Source organism: Perognathus longimembris, chromosome 1 (assembly GCF_023159225.1).
Source record: "Perognathus longimembris pacificus isolate PPM17 chromosome 1, ASM2315922v1, whole genome shotgun sequence".
Classification (NCBI taxonomy): Eukaryota; Metazoa; Chordata; class Mammalia; order Rodentia; family Heteromyidae; genus Perognathus; species Perognathus longimembris.
In genome coordinates, this window is record NC_063161.1 from 142,745,866 (window position 1) to 142,764,638 (window position 18,773).

General features: G+C 37.5%; 1 protein-coding gene across 6 annotated transcripts in view; it reads right to left on the reverse strand.

Annotated features, from left to right (window-relative positions):
• The window catches only part of Ecpas (Ecm29 proteasome adaptor and scaffold), a 105,786-nt gene that overhangs the window by 16,383 nt on the left and 70,630 nt on the right, over window positions 1-18,773 (reverse strand). For all 6 annotated transcript variants that reach the window (XM_048338998.1, XM_048338989.1, XM_048338982.1 and 3 more), the window contains 13 exons: window positions 18,038-18,139; window positions 16,786-16,909; window positions 11,845-11,990; window positions 10,821-10,875; window positions 9,546-9,660; window positions 8,858-8,926; window positions 7,455-7,572; window positions 6,658-6,825; window positions 5,157-5,236; window positions 4,316-4,421; window positions 2,812-2,859; window positions 2,097-2,218; window positions 34-184 (listed from right to left, as the gene is read on the reverse strand). In XM_048338998.1, coding sequence (XP_048194955.1) covers window positions 34-184; window positions 2,097-2,218; window positions 2,812-2,859; window positions 4,316-4,421; window positions 5,157-5,236; window positions 6,658-6,825; window positions 7,455-7,572; window positions 8,858-8,926; window positions 9,546-9,660; window positions 10,821-10,875; window positions 11,845-11,990; window positions 16,786-16,909; window positions 18,038-18,139 — 1,404 coding nt within the window. The remainder of the gene's footprint in view (window positions 1-33; window positions 185-2,096; window positions 2,219-2,811; window positions 2,860-4,315; window positions 4,422-5,156; window positions 5,237-6,657; window positions 6,826-7,454; window positions 7,573-8,857; window positions 8,927-9,545; window positions 9,661-10,820; window positions 10,876-11,844; window positions 11,991-16,785; window positions 16,910-18,037; window positions 18,140-18,773) is intronic.

The window sequence follows — 18,773 nt, forward strand, 5'->3', positions numbered from 1 at the left end:
AACATTTGCAATATACCTGTGCTATCTACTTACCTTTTCTTGATCTGTAGCCCGGAGGCTCAAATAATTGAGAACTTGGGGCTCCAATACACTTAGAGACTCCAGCAGAGCAGGGATGAGTTTAGGAGCATGTGGTTTCAACATGGCTCCGGCACTTTTGCTGATCTTCACAAGGGTGTTAATGCTACAGACACACAGAACACAACTTCTAAATCCTTTTTACCACAATTAAGAAGCCTTACACTTCTAACCATGAGGACATTTTGCAGCTTATTGCATTCAGGCATGCACTTACAAGTTTGCAGATCCTGGTAATTTGGAGTAGAATGAGGGGAGTACTGGCAATTGAAGCCAAGGTCTCTAATTCCTTGGCACTTTTTTTAGGGGGGAAGGAGCAGTATTAGAGATCAAACTAAGGCCTCAAGCTTGCTAGGAAATCATTGTACCATTTAAGCCACACCTCCAGTCCTTTTACTTTTAGTTTAGATGAAGTAATATGCTATTACTCAGGTTGACCTTGAACTCCAGTCATCCTATCTATGTCTCCCAAGCAAATGAAATTTTAAGTATGTACAACTGCACCTGTATTCTCTGCTATTTCAACAATTAGTAAAAACTAGCCAAGTATTTTTTGTTCATAGCTCTCTCTCCTCTATACATTCAGGTATAATGATTTACATGTCACTGTATCTGAAAGCATACTTTGTAACTAAATTTCAATCATGTATCCCTAAGAAATAAAGACTAGAACATATTTCTACACTTTGAAAATATTAGTAATGTTCTTTTATCACCTAACATCCAATTCTCCCTGTTTAATCACCAAATTTAATAGTTGTCTTTTGATACCAATTTATATGCCTGTAAAACCAGCACCCAGGAGTTTGAAGCAGAAAGAATGAATTTGAAGCCAGTGTGACTCAGAAACAAAAGAAAAAAGGTTGGTTTTGGCACAAGCCTATGACCCCAGCCCTTGAAAGGCTGAAACTAGTGGGTCAGGAGTTTGAGACCAGCCTGGACTACAAAGCAAGTTCAAGGTCAGTTTAGGCTACATAGAGAGACTAGGTCTCAAAATACCCAGACTTAAAATAACAGAATTGATTTGTTGATACCAAGTTGTAGAGGTCATCCTTTGAACTTTACTGAATTTCTTGAAACTTTTTAATAGTCCTCTCTTTCCTCCCTGTTTGCTTATTTGTCCTCACCGATTATATAAAGTTGTGTCATTTAACATGTTTCCCTATTTCTTGTACACATGTATAGGAAATCAAGTTCAAATTCAATTATTTTTTTTAAAAAGGGAAGGGGGCACACACATAATCTTAGTACCTGGCAAGTTTTCAAGGCCAGCCTGGACTGCATAGGAAAACTGTCTTTAAAAAAAAAAAAAAAAAAAAAGGCTATGCGCCAGTGGCTCATGCCTGTAATCGAAGCTAAAGGTCTGAGATCTGAGGTCTGAGGTCTGAGGAAGGAAATCCAAAGCCAGCCCAGGAAGGAAAGACCATGAGACTCTTATCTCCAAATAACTACCCAAAAAAGTTGGAAATGGGAGCTGTGGTTCAAGTGGTAGAGCACTAGCTTTGAACAAAGAAGCTGAAGGACAGACAGTGCTCAGGCCCAGAGTTCAAGCTCCAAGACTGGTACACATAGACACACAAACAAAAAAAGTTTGGTTGGCCTAAACCACCTTAAAGTATTTCCTAATCAGCCTTTTACTCAATGGACTTAGGAGACATTGATGAATAGTATGTTGATTACTGAGAGCAGCAAAACACTGATACTAATATTACTAAGTATTATAACCAACAAGCAAGCTCCTGAGGAATAACAGAAAGATGTGCTTGTTGGGGACAGGGGCAAATGACAAAAGAGGAACATAACTCAAAATGCCAGTCAAATTAAAGTCCTTACAAGAATGTTACCCAGAAAATATTCTAACCTATAACTTCTCCTAAATGATTCGGATCACCTCAGTGGACTCTCGTCAACCTATTACTCCATATTTTCGAGAACTTAACAGTCAAAGAAACATAACTTGTACTAAATGGTTAGATCTAAGTAAATCCAAAACATTCATTTCACCAACTGATCCACACCTGAGGGCTCGGACTTCTGTCACAGGACTCATCATTCCTTTGTCCAGAAGGCAAGGGAGGAGGACAGCGATGGTTCTCTGGCCCGCTGCTCCTTTGGCAGGGTCACACATTTTCACACAAACCTCACATACAAAGAGCATGATCATTAGTAAACACTGGCCTCTCAACCACTCTTCTGACAAAGTGATTTTTGCTTCGCTATCTCAGGAGAAGCGAATGTCTATTTTTCTATGACACAGTATACTTTAACAGAGAAATGAGTACTGTCAATGAGTCCCTAGGGCTGCCAATAACAGAATATAAAATTTAGGGTTGCATTTTACTCTCTAAATTTTGATCTTTCTGATTTATGTAATAAAGAACAAGAGGTAGAGATGAGGTGGGAATGTACAGTAAAAGAAATATATAAGAAAAGACATATGTCACTTGATCCAAGTAAGTGATGTGTTCTTGCAGATCAAGTACAAGTTACACCTTATGTGAGGACACACAGAAGCTCACCATTTAAAGAGACTACAGGTATGCTGTGTTCAAGACACTAGTATTAGATTGTAACAGCACCCACTCTCTCATTCATTGTAAGAGCAGTGAGCTCTAACATAAAGATAATCACGTGGCAACTCAATATCATCTAGTGGCCAAAAAAATAAAGTACTGTCAAGATTCTACAGAACACTGCCCAACTCCATACCCACTATAATAAAAGAATTCTCACCTTGCTCAGAGTTTTCAGCGCTAATTCTGCTGCTTTGCGTACAGACTCCTAAAAGTGAGAAAAACCTGGCATTATATAACTTAGAAGAATAATTCTCTTCTATGCAATGTGCAATTAACTGAGAATAGCAAAACAAAAAACAAAAACATCTTTCAATGTTAGACTATATGGTATATATGTGTATAAGCATGCATGTATATATGTATGTGTATATATACATGCATACGTGTGTGTATATATAAATATACACACATATTTCATTAGGCTCTTTGCCTATTAAGAAATATACTACTATGCTGTATTTCTATTTCTAAAAAACCATGTATGATCTTAATAGCTATAAATATATAGCTATGATGTAAAATAGGTCAGAAACAAATGTATTATAAAAGTAAATATATAAAGATCTGTGTAAGAACTCTGACTTAAAATTTTCTAATGAATAAGCCAACAACAAAAAAGGACAAGCCAGAAGTAATTTTAAGAATATGAAAATACCTAAAATTTAAACTACCCAGTGTTATAATTTAGAACTTATTTGTCCCCCAAAAGTCGATGTGCTAAAAGCACTAGAGGAACCTATGAGCAATGGAGCCAAGGGAAAGGTCTTGACGTCACTGGAATGTGCTATAGAAGGTGAGTGCAGGATCTTTCCTCGTTGTCTTTGTTTTCTAGTCTTGAGCAAAGTGGTTTTGCTCTGCCACAGGTTCCCATGTGATGTGCTGCCTTGCCACAAGCCCAAACTATGGGACCAACCAATCACATACAGGAACCTCCAACAGTATGAACTAAAAAGACCCTTAACTCTTTATACGTATCTCAAGTATTCCATTATAGTAAAGTGAGTTCACATACTAAAAAAAAAAATTAAGAGAAACATTTCATTAATCACATTATTTGGCAACAACTAGCTCAATTTATGAAACCAAAGTAGAGTTAATCCAAAGTAGAGTTATGAATTACTTCAAAATAGTTACTTGTCTCTAATCCAATAGTGTTATGAGAGCTCAACCGAAAGAAAGTCAGGCTATAGCCTAATTTTTTTAATTTTTTAATTTTTTCTTTTTATTTATTTATTTATTTATTTATTTATTTTTGCCAGTCCAGGGTCTTGGACTCAAGGCCTGAGCACTGTCCCTGGCTTCTTTTTTTTTTTTTTTACTCAAGGTTAGCACTCTGCCACTTGAGCCACAGTGCCGCTCCTGGCCATTTTCTGTATATGTGGTGCTGGGGAATTGAGCCCAGGGCTTCATGTAGAGGAGGCAAGCACTCTTGCCACTAGGCCATATTCCTAGCCTTTTTTTTTTTTTCTTTTAAATCAACTCAATCTAGATTTAAGATGTGCAACCTTTGCAACTTCACAGGCACCTCAGTAATGAAATCTGGGGAAGATTCTGTGGTTTCTTAAAATTTGTCTGAATATAGAATCCTGGATTATGAATCTTATTCAAAAAAATCATTTTAAGCTTTTCTATAAATAAATGCAGATTCCTTTCTACAATACCTTGATATCATCTTGCACTCTAAAAAGTGTTTCCCAAATTTCTGGAAGTTTATCAATGATGTCATCTAAGGGTCTTCCTCTCAATAAGTCATTCAAAGCTAAACAGCTGAAAATAAAAAGGTTGATTTCAAATATGTAATAAAGCTCCATATTTTGCTATGAGACATTGATATCAAACAATATACTCTGTGTATATTTTGAGACCTAATCCAGTCACCCCAAGACAGTCAACGACCATTCTTTCTTAGCACCTCAAATATAACCCATATATATGGCATTTGCAATCATCAAGAGTTTGTTTCAACCAGGCACTGGTGACTCATGCCTGTAATCTGAGGATCTCAGTTCAAAGCCAGCCCGGGCAAGAAAGTCTGTGTATCTGTGAAATGGCATTGTGGCTCAAAGTTTAGAGTGCTAGTCTTGAGCAAAAAAAGAGCTCAGGGACAGCACTCAGGCCCCAAATTCAAGCCCCACAACCAACAACAACAAAAATGAGTTTGTTTCTTATAATTTCTATATAATCCTAGTGTGCCCTCAAATGCTAGCACACTGCCAAGCACATAAGAGGTACTGAATGAATATAAACTGCATATATAAGTGCTACTCTATGCAATCATCATGAGAGTATATAAATATGTCTTAACATCTATCAATACGTTTATATAAATTAACTCAGGAAAATTACTGGCCTTTAAACAGTCTATTTAAACAATTTAAACAGTTAATGAAAACTGTCTAATCCAACCAGAAATATTTGAGTAGTTTTAATTTTTTTCAAAGTAAAAATTTAGAAATTCAAGCAAAAAAATTATTCTATTTAACTCATATTTCAAAATGGTACCTGGATTCTCGGACTCTCCACATATTGCTGGTAAGGTTCTTAATCAGATCTTGAAGAATTTCTTTCAAATACTTATCCACCTAATGAAAGCAAAAGGATAAAATTGAAAACACAAAATTCATCAACAACCAAATTATTCACCTCTCAACCATACTGACCTTTATTCTGTTGTCAACAGTGTAAATAGGTCTTTCTATGTCTCAAAGACTACAAATCTCTCCTGTTTGGGTAACTGGAAGCTATTACAGTAATCATTCAAAAATACAAAGCTGATTCTCCTGTATTCCTATATTCACGAAAGTAAAGCCCAATCACCTGGACTTGGTTACAATGCCTGCTGTAGTATCCCATGGCACATATATCTCTGTCCTGGCTTAGGTGAATATGTGAACAGAAAGGAAAATAGAGGATGTTGGGTCCTAAGAAGTCTTGTTCTGGACATGTTAACTCCAGCATATCTTGAAACAATAGCCAAATGGACATGTCCAAGAAGGCAGTTAGGTGGCCCAGGCCTGGTACCCTAACCACTCAGGAGGCTGAGATCTAAGGATCATAGTTCAAAGCCAGCCCAGACAAGAAAGTCCTGAGACTCTTATCTCCAATTACCCACCAGAAAACGGAGTGGCACTGTGGCTCAAGTGGTAGAGCACTAGCCTTGAACAAGAGCTCAGGGACACGCCCTGAGTTCAAGCCCCAGGACTGACCAAAAAAAAGCCCTTAGATATTTAAGTCTGGAGTTCATGTCGCATCTGGACCAGCATTACAGGACTGAGAACAAAACAATTGTAATAAAGACAATATTTGTATGCCCTGGAATTGATAGAGAAAACAGGTACACAGAGGCAAACCCTAAGAAATAGTAATACCCAAAATTGTGACAGATGGACAGAAAAAAAAAAATGTATGCTAACTGCCTGCTTCCTGTCTGTCTCCCCAACCAAGGAAATTCCTTAAAAGTGTAACTGTGTGACTTCTTCTCCATGGCATCCATATATAATACCGATCAACATAGAGCTTTTCACACGTAGAAATATTCTTCTATTCCTTTAGCCATCCCCTCAGTGGACATTTAGATTGCTTCCATATATATATATATATATATATTTTTTTTTTTTTTTGGCCAGTCCTGGGCCTTGAACTCAGGGCCTGAGCACTGTCCTTGGCTTCCTTTTGCTCAAGGCTAGCACTCTGCCACTTGAGCCACAGCGCCACTTCTGGCCGTTTTCTGTATATGTGGTGCTGGGGAATTGAACCCAGGGCCTCATGTATACGAGGCAAGCTCTCTTGCCACTAGGCCATATCCCCAGCCCGCTTCCATATTTTTAGATTTCTATATATGTTGACATCAATATCTTTGATGCTTTAAAATAAAGCTTATTTATTAAAACAAATAAGTATACAATGTAGAAAAAAAGATGAACACTGCATTGAAAATGCTTTTGAATGATTACAGACCAACCACAGTGTTGTCCTAATATACCAGGGACTCACAAATACTTGCCATTGTTTTGTCAGTAACCAATGCATTCCAGATACTTGTCATAGCTTGTCGAATACCAAGGTTGGGATCAAACTGATAGCGATAAAGACGAGGAACTAGCTGAGGCAGAAAAGGAGCAAGCTGTTCTCCAGCTCTGGTAGCAATTACATTAAAACCAAAAGCAGCACCCTAAAAATGAATAGGATGGTCAAATCATTCAGACACATTTGTTTCAGTAAAATGTTAACATATTAAGTACATGAAGACCACAAATGTCTCCCTCCTGAACTACTAGTCACGCCTATTTATGGTAATTATGGAAATATCGCCTATTTATGGTATCTTAGCTTCACATCACAGTAGCTATGCAATGGTTCAGCTCCCAAGTACAGTCTTTTCTTTTTTTGTTTGTTCGTTTGTTTGTTTTGGCCAGTCCTGGAACTTGAACTCAGGGCCTGAGCACTGTCCCTGGCTTCTTTTTGCTCAAGGCTAGCACTCTACCTCTTGAGCCACAGTGCCACTTCTGGCTTTTTCTGTGTATGTGGTGCTGAGGAATTGAACCTAGGGCTTCATGTATATGAGGCAAGCACTCAACCACTAGGCCATATTCCCAGTCCCCCAAGTACAGTCATTTTAAAGAACATTCTACATAACAACCGGCACTATCTGTCAATATGGCTTAGTTTTGGAAGGAAGTAAAAAAATCGTCAGGATCGGAGCTATAGCTCAGTGGCAGAGCCCTTGCTGAGCATATGTGAGATCCTGGGCTAACCCCAACACAATCAAATAGACAAAACTGTCCTGCGAGAGCAACTTACCTTCCTTGAGTTCCACATTGCATGATGGTTGGCCAAGTTCATAAATTTATACACCAGATCTGGCTGACTAAGATCACTTGCCAGAGAACATAGCTCTTTATATGTAGAAAGCCCCTGGCTTGGAAACGAACAAAAGTAAGTATGTTATACTAATACAGGTGGCAACATCTATATCACCATTTAAAAATTCTATTTTCAATGCAACTCCTCATAAGAGGAAGACAGAACACTAGGTTGAGAAGAATGTAAGAGTCATGTACTTCAATATCAATGATTTCAAGTCCTATACTGCTCCTGGTAAATAACATAGCCTGTGTTTCCCAGAGTGGTGGAGCTCTTACCACAGTCTAAGGCAACTTGGTAATTCTTCAGTATGTTAGACACAAACTTCTCTCATAATGGTCATGTTCAAAGACAACATTCATCTTCCCTAAATATTTTCTAAGTTAGACTAACCTAAATCTAATTAAGTTCTGTTAATATTCCTCTGATCAAATACTATCCACTCCCCCCCCCAAAAAATACTATTTGCTACTTCATCAAAACAAAAGCAAAGGCAAAAGAAAAAAACCCTCAAAGGGAATCTACCAAAAACTAAGTGAAATGAAAACTTCCAATGCAAAAACTATGAGCTATAGGAGAACGTAAGGACAGAACAAAAAACCTACAGCTTTCTCTGGCTAGAAACAATTTACAGTAAAGCAGTAAGACTTATCTGACAATCTTAAAGGAAAACTTAATACAACCACACTAGAATAAAGATAAAATAAAGGACATAAAGCTGTAGGAACTAAATTGAACTGTTAAATTAGTGGTCTCTAGGACACTGAGTTCCCCATTAAAAGCTAGGTACACTGAGTGACAAGCTAGCTCTTTGATCAGGACTCGGGAGCTGGCAGCTCTCAGCCTAGTCAGTCTCAGCTTTCAGCCTGAAATCAGCCTGATATCCCACAGAACAGTCCAGTACCAATGACGACTCATGGAGGGATCATAAAGGTGTATGAAGGGAATATAAAGGTGCAGGCTGTATGCTTTAAAGCAGGACAACTCTGAAGGGTCATGCCATCCCAGCTCAGAGCTCTTCAAAGGTTCAATATTTGATTTGATATCTCCCTTGACTATCACCTCTATCCTACTTGCTTGTTCCCCTAAAAAAGCTCCCCAAAGTATTCCCCAATAAACTTCCCATATATAACTCTCCATCACAGATTTTGCTTCCCGGAAAATCTAATCTAAGATAGTAGGCTTCTCCCATACAAGTCTTTTTCTACCAAAAACAATTTTTCCTACAAGAGAAGACATCACCTTTATGACTATTCTACTTACTCAACTGTAAAAAAAAAAAAAAAAAAAAAAAATTGAAGATAGCTACCCTAATTGATCAATGGATGTGGCACACTTACCCATCAGGTGTTTTGCCAAGGCCTCCTCCTTGAAACACTACTGTCTCTCCAGAAACTTCATGTTTAGCTCTAAACCAAAGAAGAATTTGAATTAACTTCAAATATTCCATACCAGCATTCAACATATGATATATTTATAAACTGACAAAATTACTGCACGAAAGATTTTTTTTAAGTAAGCTATTCTTTTCCATTAGCTTGGAATTCTACAAATCCAAATGTAGACTGAAAAAAAATAGCAGACATTAAAACAATTCCAAATAAAGTTATACTGAATTAGACAGGCTCACATGAAAAGCTATCCCTGCAACAAAGAAAGCAACATAAGTAGAAAGCAATTACGAGGATGATACCCTGATTTGCTTCACAAATCAGACTACAGGTAATGTGCAAGCTGATTCTTCACATGTTAGTTTCATTTGCCCATGCATAATTACAGCATTTTTCTTAATTCAATGTTTTAAATGTCCTGGGACCATTCAACTTTGAAACCTTGACCAACTAGTGCTTACTAAAAGAAAGTACACATAGGAATAACTACATTGTGTAACAACTACTGACTTAAAAGGTAGAAAAGGGTTATAACAAATATTAAATAGTAAGCAGACTGCTTCTACACATACTCTGTATGTGCACATGTACATAATATCTAATGTCTTCAACTCTGAAAATTTTAAATTTGCCATACCTTTTGCCAGTCATGAGTGTTTCTACAAGTGTGGATACCAACTCCTGTTGATCTTGTTCATTTCCTAATTCATAAACCAACCCAAGGCCTTTTGAGGCAACATCTTGGCTAAGTTCTACAAAAAAATCAGAAAAGAAAGGGAAAGGGGGAGGGGGGGTATGAGGGACAAGGTAACAAACAGTACAAGAAATGTATTCAATGCCTAACGTATGAAACTGTAACCTCTCTGTACATCAGTTTGATAATAAAAATTTGAAAAAAAATCAGAAAAATTTTTACTACTTTTTTTTAAAAAATGGTCTCTGGTCACAAAGTCAATTTTTAACTAGTTAAACATAATCCAAAACTGTAACAAGGCAAAGAATGAGAATAGAATCATTTTGCCTCTTTTGCTAAAATGTACTGATTCATCTTAGAAGGCATGACAGCACACATTATTCTAAGTGAGACTGACCTTCACAGAAGGTCCATCACAAACCAAGACAACACCTATGGGACTTTTACAGTGTTACTACATGGTGCATTGTAACAAAATATCAATGTAATTTATACACAACAGAGATAAAACACCCTCACAGAATTTCAATAACCCACATCAATTTTGTAAATATGAAAAGTCAATAAAAGCTACATGCTTTCAAAAGCCACTATTACATGCCTAACCCAATCATTCTAGCTTCAATCACAGAGAAAAGATAATCAGAATGTAATTATCTAGGAGAGGTAATAATGTTACCAAAGGCTCAGCTCCATTTTTTTTTTGGGGGGGGGGGGCGGTGGTCCTAGGACTTGAATTCCGGGTCTGGGCACTTTTGCTCAAAGTGAGCTCTTTTGCTCAAAGCTAGTGCTCTACTACTTCGAGGTTTTTGGTGGTTAATTGGAGCTAAGAGTTTCACAGACTTTCCTGCCCTGGCTGGCTTTGAACCAGGATCCTCAGATCTCAACCTCCTGAGTAGCTAGGATTACAGGTGTGGGAGCCACCGGCACCAAGCTCAGCTCCAGTTTTTTAAAGTTAAACTAAAGAATATGTTCTGACATATAAATAAACAGGATTCAAGTGTCCTGTACCATAATTAGAATTTTTTTTATTTTCAGCCACAAACAATTTATCACTAATAAAGTGTACTTTTCTTTTTGCTTTTAGACCATCACTCACTTCTTGCTTTCATTTGTAACTCAGAAAATTTTTTGTTGTTGCTCGTTAATCTATACTTTTCAAAATTTAAAATACAAGTTCAATGAGGTTTACAAGTCAAATATTTGTGAACAACCTACCATCATTTTCTGACAGAACTGAAACAAATGCACTTTGAATTTCTTTAAGATGAGACTGAAAAAAGAAAAAGAACTTTAGAATATTGAGAGTCTTTAGAAATCCTGGTCTGGTTTTTTTTGTTTTGTTTTGTTTTAAGAGTATAATCATACCACAAATTTTCTTTAGATAATGTGTGGAAGAAACTGATTGAGAATGCCAAAGTAACTTTATTTTGGTGCCAGCACTAGGGCTTAAACTCAGGAACAACATACTCTCTCCTTTAGCTTTATTGCTCAATGCAGGCACCCTACCATTTGACCCATACCTCCATTTCTGGCTTTTCCACACACACACATACACCCCAACTTTGGTTAACTGGAGATAACAGTCTCATAGACTTTTCTGCCTGGACTGGCAATCCTCAGATCTCAGTTTCCTGAGTAGCTAGGATTACAGGTGTGAGCCACCAGCACCCATGTAGCGAGAAACACTTTGATTACCTCTGTGCCGTAGAACTAGTGAAAGAATTACACTGAGGGTAGTCAAATAAAATAGATTGCTCCATTACAGTCCATACACAGAAAAGTTTGTCACAGACGTTGAATGCTATGAAAATATTGTACTAAATTTAGTCTCTCAAAAAAAATGAATTACTTTGTTGGAAAAACAAAACACTCCAACTCCACTTTGGAAACTAAGAATTTTACTTATTAGGCACATTAGGTTGTAAAGTTTTATGACCACAGTAACCACAAACTCTATTATGCCACATCTTCACAGGTATTCAAATTACCTGTGGCTGTATCCTTGACAGGTAGCCTACTTCATGCAATCTAACCTTTACCCCACTCTGAGACTCCTCATCTAGCACTTATAGATTTATACCTTCAAGTTTAGATCATCTTCCTACCAATATTTACCATGCCATCACCTTTCATGTTCAGCTAATTTAAAAATCTCACTTTCATATACTTTGCTCTCCACTGTCCGTTTATAAATACTGTGATTCCCAACAGAGTTGATAACACATTCAGCCTGGCTCACCTTCACTTCTTTATGGGTACTTAGCTTCCTTACAAGGGAAAGGAGCCAGATGCAGGATGCTTGCCTTACATGTGGGTTAGGGCTGATGATATGTTTGTTTAATATAACATCCAAAACCCATGGGACCACATCATTCACTTTGGCACCTGGGGAAAGGTTTAACACAAAAAAACAGTAAATAATTAAAGTAACTATATACAGTTTCCTAAGAAAATTAAAGCAATAGTCAGTAGAATAATACTATCATTCATTAACATCCAAACAACTAAAATGTAGTTACTGAAGAAATTAGTGATTATTCATTTTAAAACCTACCATAAGAGGGAAGATGACAGATTAGAAACAACTATTAACTTTCCTATTTGCCAAGATTCTGAAAATCAAGCGTGGGACTGTAAGAAGAGGTGTGGGAGTATAGGAAAGAAAGAAAGGGAAACAGTAAAGAGATAATAGGTAAAATCCAGAAATACTGAACTTTAGATTTATAAGAGAGACCAGGAATCCTAAGAAAGCACAAAACAAAACTCCAGGCAAAGGGGAGAAGTACCTCTTCTACCCCAGAGCTGCAAACAAAAGAGAAAAGAAAAACCTTGGGAAAAATCAATGGAATCACAGCTGTCACTCTGCACAAAGTAAAATACAAGACAAAAGATCTGCATACTTCACAACAAGCAGATACCAGAAAGGGTCCATGGGCCCATGTACTTCCCAGTTTGCGCACTATTGTAGTAAAGTAGAATCATCTTCCAGGCTTTACAGTCAAACAGCTCAGATGGGAAAAACAGAAGAACCTGCATTTTTATATGTCCAAACCCCAAAGGCCACCTCCATGCCACCACTACATAAGTGACCACCTAAGAATCTGTGTAGACTCAGGAAAATACTTGTGGCTTTGTCTCAAGTCACAATACATGCTCACAAACATGCATTTATGTGAGTGGGAAATATGGAGCTTTACCACAGAGTGAAGCTAGTCGTGAAAACAGTGACAGAGCCCAATCTCTAGTGAGTGTGAACATGAGTTGGGTTCTAGGACAGAACAGTAAACCCAAGGCACACAGGTTCGATCCAAGACCTGTGTCCTGCCCAGCCAGTAAAGATTGCTTTGGTCTGATGACTTTGTTAAAGACAAGAATGGAAGGATCCATACTATTCTCAGAAATATTGACTGGTGAGACCTGTGATTTTCTTCTCTTTATACTTATTTTATTGTATTTTCTCTTGCTGTGATTTCTTATGCCTTTGTCCCATGTATTTTTTTTTCTCTTTCTGGTCTTCTCTTTGTCCTTTCCTTATCCTCCTTTTTATCAATTAGTTGTGTCTTTAGCTTTAATAATTTTTAAATTCCTAGTTTATCTTACAAATATCACAATTTCTTTCTTCTCTCTCTCTATGCCAGTACCAGAGTTTGAACTCAGGGCCTTTGTCTGCATGGCTGACGGTCTGTCACTTGAACCACACTTCCAGCTCAGTTGTTTTCTAATTACTTTGGAGATGGAGCCTCACAGACTTTTCTGTCCAAGTTGGCTTCAAATCTTGATCCTCTGGGTCTTCGCCTCCTGAGTAGTTAGCATTACAAATGTGAGCCACTAGTACCCAACTGGGCTTTCTTTTCTAATCCCATTGGGCAATACAGCTGATATTTCTAGTTTATTACTACATTTAATTACCTGGCTTTTGAACTGTTGTTTATGTTACTGTTGTCAGTTTCATCTCACCTAACTAGCAATAGGGATTATAACCTCAAGGCTGCCCTCTAAGATCCTCATAAAAATAAAAAGAGGGGAAAAAACAACTGAAAGACATATTGATTCTAACAGATGCATGAATCTCAACATAGGAATGTGTGAAATTAAAGCAGTATCACTCCTCCAAAAGTTCCTAACTCCTCCATAACTGAACCCAAAGATAGGGAAAGTGTTAAAATGCCAGCCCAACACAGCCCCCGCCCCCAATCAAAATCTGGTTTTAAAAATAATCCCAAGCCAGGCACCAGTGGTTCATGGCCTATAACACTAGCTACTCAGAAGGCTGAGCTCTGAGGATCACGGTTCTAAACCAGCTCAGACAGAAAAGTTCCTGTGAGACTCATATCCAATTAACCACTCAAAAACTGGAAGTGACACTGTGGCTCAAGTGGTAGAGGGCTTAGCCTTGAGCACAAAGAGGCTCAGGAACAGAGCCCACACCCGGAGTTCAAGCCCCACAACCAACAAAAAAAGATAATAATAATCCCAAGGAAGATTCAGACAGATAAATGAAGCAGCTGGAAAGTCAATTTGGGACCTAGACAGGAAGTTAGCAGTATGAGCGAGAAAATTCAATAAAAAAAAAATTGAGATTCAAATTGTTTTAATATATATTGAAAATGCAAAAGTTGGCATTTTAAATAAAAATCACAGTGAAAAGTTTTGGCAAAGGCTAGATCAAGCAGGAAAAAGAATATCAAGGATTGAAGAGAAGGTTGAGGAATTACTACATTATTAAGTCAGCAATAAAGAAAAGATTTATTGAGTATCACCACAAATTGCAAAAACTCTTAAGACATAATCAAGAAACCAAAACTATGAATCTCTGAGGTAGGAGAAGATGAGGTACAAAGCTATTCAATAAAAATATAGCAAAAAAAGCAAAAGTAAAAAAACCTCTTAAATCTAGTAAAGGATATAGACATTTGGATAGCTGAATGACCTGAATTGAACATAGATGGAATCAGTCAATTACTTTTTCTTCTCTTCTTCATAAATTATCCCCAAAAGTCACATTAACTATCCATTGTCACTTCTCAACTCTCCATCTTCACCGAACTATCCATAATTCATGACCCAGCTGATTCTCCTCCTCCTCTACCCTCAATTCCTCATTTTGTCATAGTTCCTCACTACTCACATAAACTTAGTTCTTAAAGTCACACTGAATACCTCTTTTTATTTTCCCATTACTCCACTTGCTTCAGTCATGGACCTAAAAATATGTCTCTGACAGCAAATCCACTCATTATTGTGATCTCACTTTTGTTAGGCCACTGATATCACCTCACCACTCACATGCAATCTCCATCTCAGATTTAACTGATTTCTTGTTAACGGTCACTTCCTTTGAGTATCTTCTTGCTATACAAATTTCTCCTTGCTTTACTTCATATGTATTCAAAGAGGAGTCTGAAAGAATTGATTGTCTTTCAATCCAGTCTTCCTAATTACAGCTTACAATATGAAGGAAAGTGTGGTTTTCTATTTCCCTCAGCGTATTATTTTGACAGTACCAGGATTTGAACTTAGGGCCTTCATTTACTAGGCAGGAATGTGAATACTTGAGCTATGTCCTTTGTCTATTTCCTTTCAATCTCTTTATAGTGGCCAATAAAATGACAAGTGAAATAATACTGTAATATTAAATGTTAACTACAACATTAGGTGCAACAGCTAAATTAAAATACCCATGATGAAATACAACTCCTGATGCAATTGTTACCATAACAGCATTCTTAATTTCTCCAACTGAAATAACATTTTAAAAATTTGGTGATTTTTTTTTTCCTTTTAAGGATTTAAAAAATTCTGGTTCAAATACTAAAGTATTTTCAATTCCAAATTCAAATAAAAGCACAAGATACTTGAAATTTTAGTATCTGTAGCATGTAGTCAGGAACCACATGGGCCTTCAACTATGCAGTCATTAAAAGCCAATGACCCTTCACAGCAAGAAGAAGGCAGAGACTTCACTATCTAATAAAGGACTGGAGACACATAATTTGGAAAGTACTATGCCTCAAATTCTGAAACTAGCTAAAGTAAAAGAGCTAAAGTTTGGAGGAAATCCAAACTAACTCCTTGGTCTGCATGCCAGAAGACTGGAAAAAGGTTCTCACACACTTCTTTTTTTTTTATTAATTAAAAAAAAATTTTGACAAGGTGTTGTGCAAAAGGGGTAGTTACACAATAGGGCAGTGTGTACATTTCTTGTGATATCTTACACCCTGTTTTTCTTTCCCTTCCCTAGATCAGGTAGACATATATACAATACACAGTGTACCAAAAACATATACAGTAGCCACGTGGCCTACACCAAAGGAAATTCACCTAGGACTTTAAATGTATCGTCAACAATAGAGTTTGCTTATCCGTGTCTTATACATAGCTTTTGAGCTATTGTGATCCACTGAGAGGTCTTTTTTTGACCTTTATATGTTGAGTAGTTGTTTGGTTTTAGTTACATAATGTAGAGTCACTGACCGAAACCTGTGGGAAATACCATTTGACAAGAAGTTTTTGGGTTCACAGACCTGGTCTCTACTGTCACCCCTTCCCCGCACCTTAACAGTCATATATCAAGGAGATCATGCCCCTTTGTTTACTGTGTTCTAGGCTTTCTCACACACTTCTTAAATCAACTATTTTACATATGTGAACCAAATTGGTAAGGTATGTATCAGTATTTCACAAAGAGTTAGTACTCTTTTTTTATTTCCTTTTGTTTGTGTTTTTTTTGGCCGGTTGTGGGGATTGAACTCTGGGCCTAGGCAATGTCCCTCAGCTCTTCAGCTCAAAGCTAGTGCTCTACCACTTGAGCCACAGCGCCACTTCCAGGTTTCTAGTGGTTTATTGAAGATAAGAGTCTCGTGGACTTTCCTGCCTGGGGCTGGCTCTGAACTGTGATCCTCAGATCTGAGCCTCCTGAGTAGCTAGGATTACAGATGTGAGCCACCGGCGCCTAGCCATTAGTATTCTTTTTTTCTACCACAAACACGAAATAAGAACAAAAAAGGGGTTATTTGATAATTATGAATTGATTAGGTAAAAGGGGGTGACAGTGATAAAGAGGCACTATATCCATAAACTCTTTATTATATGGTACCTACTCTGTACAAATATTTAAAGGTAATAAAATTCTTTGTAAATTTTAAAAAATAAATAAATTGAGTAAGTAAAAATTAAGTACCAGTTGGGGGAATATATTCTTCTTCAGTCACAAGCCAGGCATCTCGGGCAGCCACGGAAGCAGTTCCTATTGCAGCACTGGTAATGGCTTCACCAATGGTGAACTGAAGTTCTATCTGCTTGGCCTACAAAGAAGGAAGCAAACGCCATTATTGAAAAATAATATTTTCCCAAATTATCATTTCTGTAGAAATGCTGCTGCTCAGTATTTTTGTTCCTGGTATGCTTTATTTTCATTTTTTTTAAGTACTGGAATTTGAACCGAGAGCCACACATTTGCTAGGCTGGCACTCTACCACCTGAGCCACAACTCCAACTCCCTTGGCTCTGCTTGTTTTTGACAAAGAATCTCACTTTTTGCCCAGAACAGTCTAGCCTAGTCCAGGACAGTTCTCAATCCTCCTGCTTATGCTTCTAACCATAACTGAGATGATACACATTCACCACCACATCCAGTTTTGGGTTTTTTGTTTTTTCTGTTAAGATGGAGTCATGCAAGCATTTGGGGGGGAGGGCAGACTGGTTTAAAATTGTGATCCTCCAGATCTCAGCCTTATGGGTAGCTAGAATTTTAGGTGTAAGCCACCATGCCCAGTTTATTTTCATTCTTTTTGCTGGTTTGCTTTCAGCTAACTTGCTAGTTGAAAAGTGGGTTAGAATGGGAGTATGTAAGGAGGTTTGCTGGACATTTGTTTTGTAATGGTAAGAAAGACTCTACTTTCAGTAGAATGGACAATTAGAAGCTGTGACATACACTGGGAAGAAAAGCAATGGGGCATGATACCACATATAACTGAACAATCTACTCTATTTTGAAGGGCTATAAGAACTTTTTCATGGAGTACAATAATAAACTAAAAAGAGAAGACAGATCAGGTTATGCCAAGACCTTATGTCAATATGCTAGTACTAACCACTTGTAAGTCTTCTTTCTACACTACATTGGACATCTAAATTACCATATGCCAGAGCAAATGGAATAGCAGCATGACTTGCCATATCTGGCTGACTGAACAGCTTTCCCCTTCTGCTGCACTACACTGTGTTTCATGCAAAAATTGTAAAGGAAGGTCTTTCAAAGATAGATGGTTTGTCAGTTATAACTAGCATAACAACAAGTCTAACACTAGCGTTCAAAATTAAGTGTGAGATGAATAAACAAATGAAGGTTTACGTACATTATCTCACAGCATGCAGAATTATAACAATGCTTTCTGTTTGAACAATTTACAATCAGATAACAATATAAATACCTCCACCGAATCCATCAGACCTTGCAAGAGAAGTTTCTGATGAGGAAAATCCCCATCCCCAACCGGAAAATATCCTAATGTTTGGATTGCTCGTTCTTTCATCTGGAAAGACAGATTTTTTTTTCTTTTAAACAAAGTACATAACAGCTTTATCTCAGAACAGTGTTACCAAGATAAGATGACAACCGGCCTAACACATCTGCCTACATTTCTATTACATTTTTATAAAAAACACCCAATTTTAAAGTATTATAAGGCACTGAAGACAGAAAGACACAAAACTGAATCCATCAAGGATCCCCAGTTATAAAATGAAAGAGAAAATCCTTTAGATTTATTGCCTTTAAACCTTCAATATTTGAAATGCAGGCTCTGGACTCAGAAGACATAGAATCAAATTGCCTCTCTATGGTTAGTAGCCTATGGTTAGTTCTCCTCCTCATGCTATTTCACAGAGATAACCATTCTGCCTGCTTCACTAAAACTTTTTGGAGAATTTGAATACACAGAAAACCCTTAGCAAACTTCCTGGCACATTACAGTGCTCAACAAAGATTGACAAGGGGCTGGGAATATGGCCTAGTGGTAAAGTGCTCGCCTCATATACATGAAGCCCTAGGTTCGATTCCTCAGCACCATATATATAGAAAAAGCCAGAAGCGGTGCTGTGGCTCAAGTGGTAGCGTGTTGGCCTTGAGCAAAAAGAAGCCAGGGGTAGTGCTCAGGCCCTGAGTTC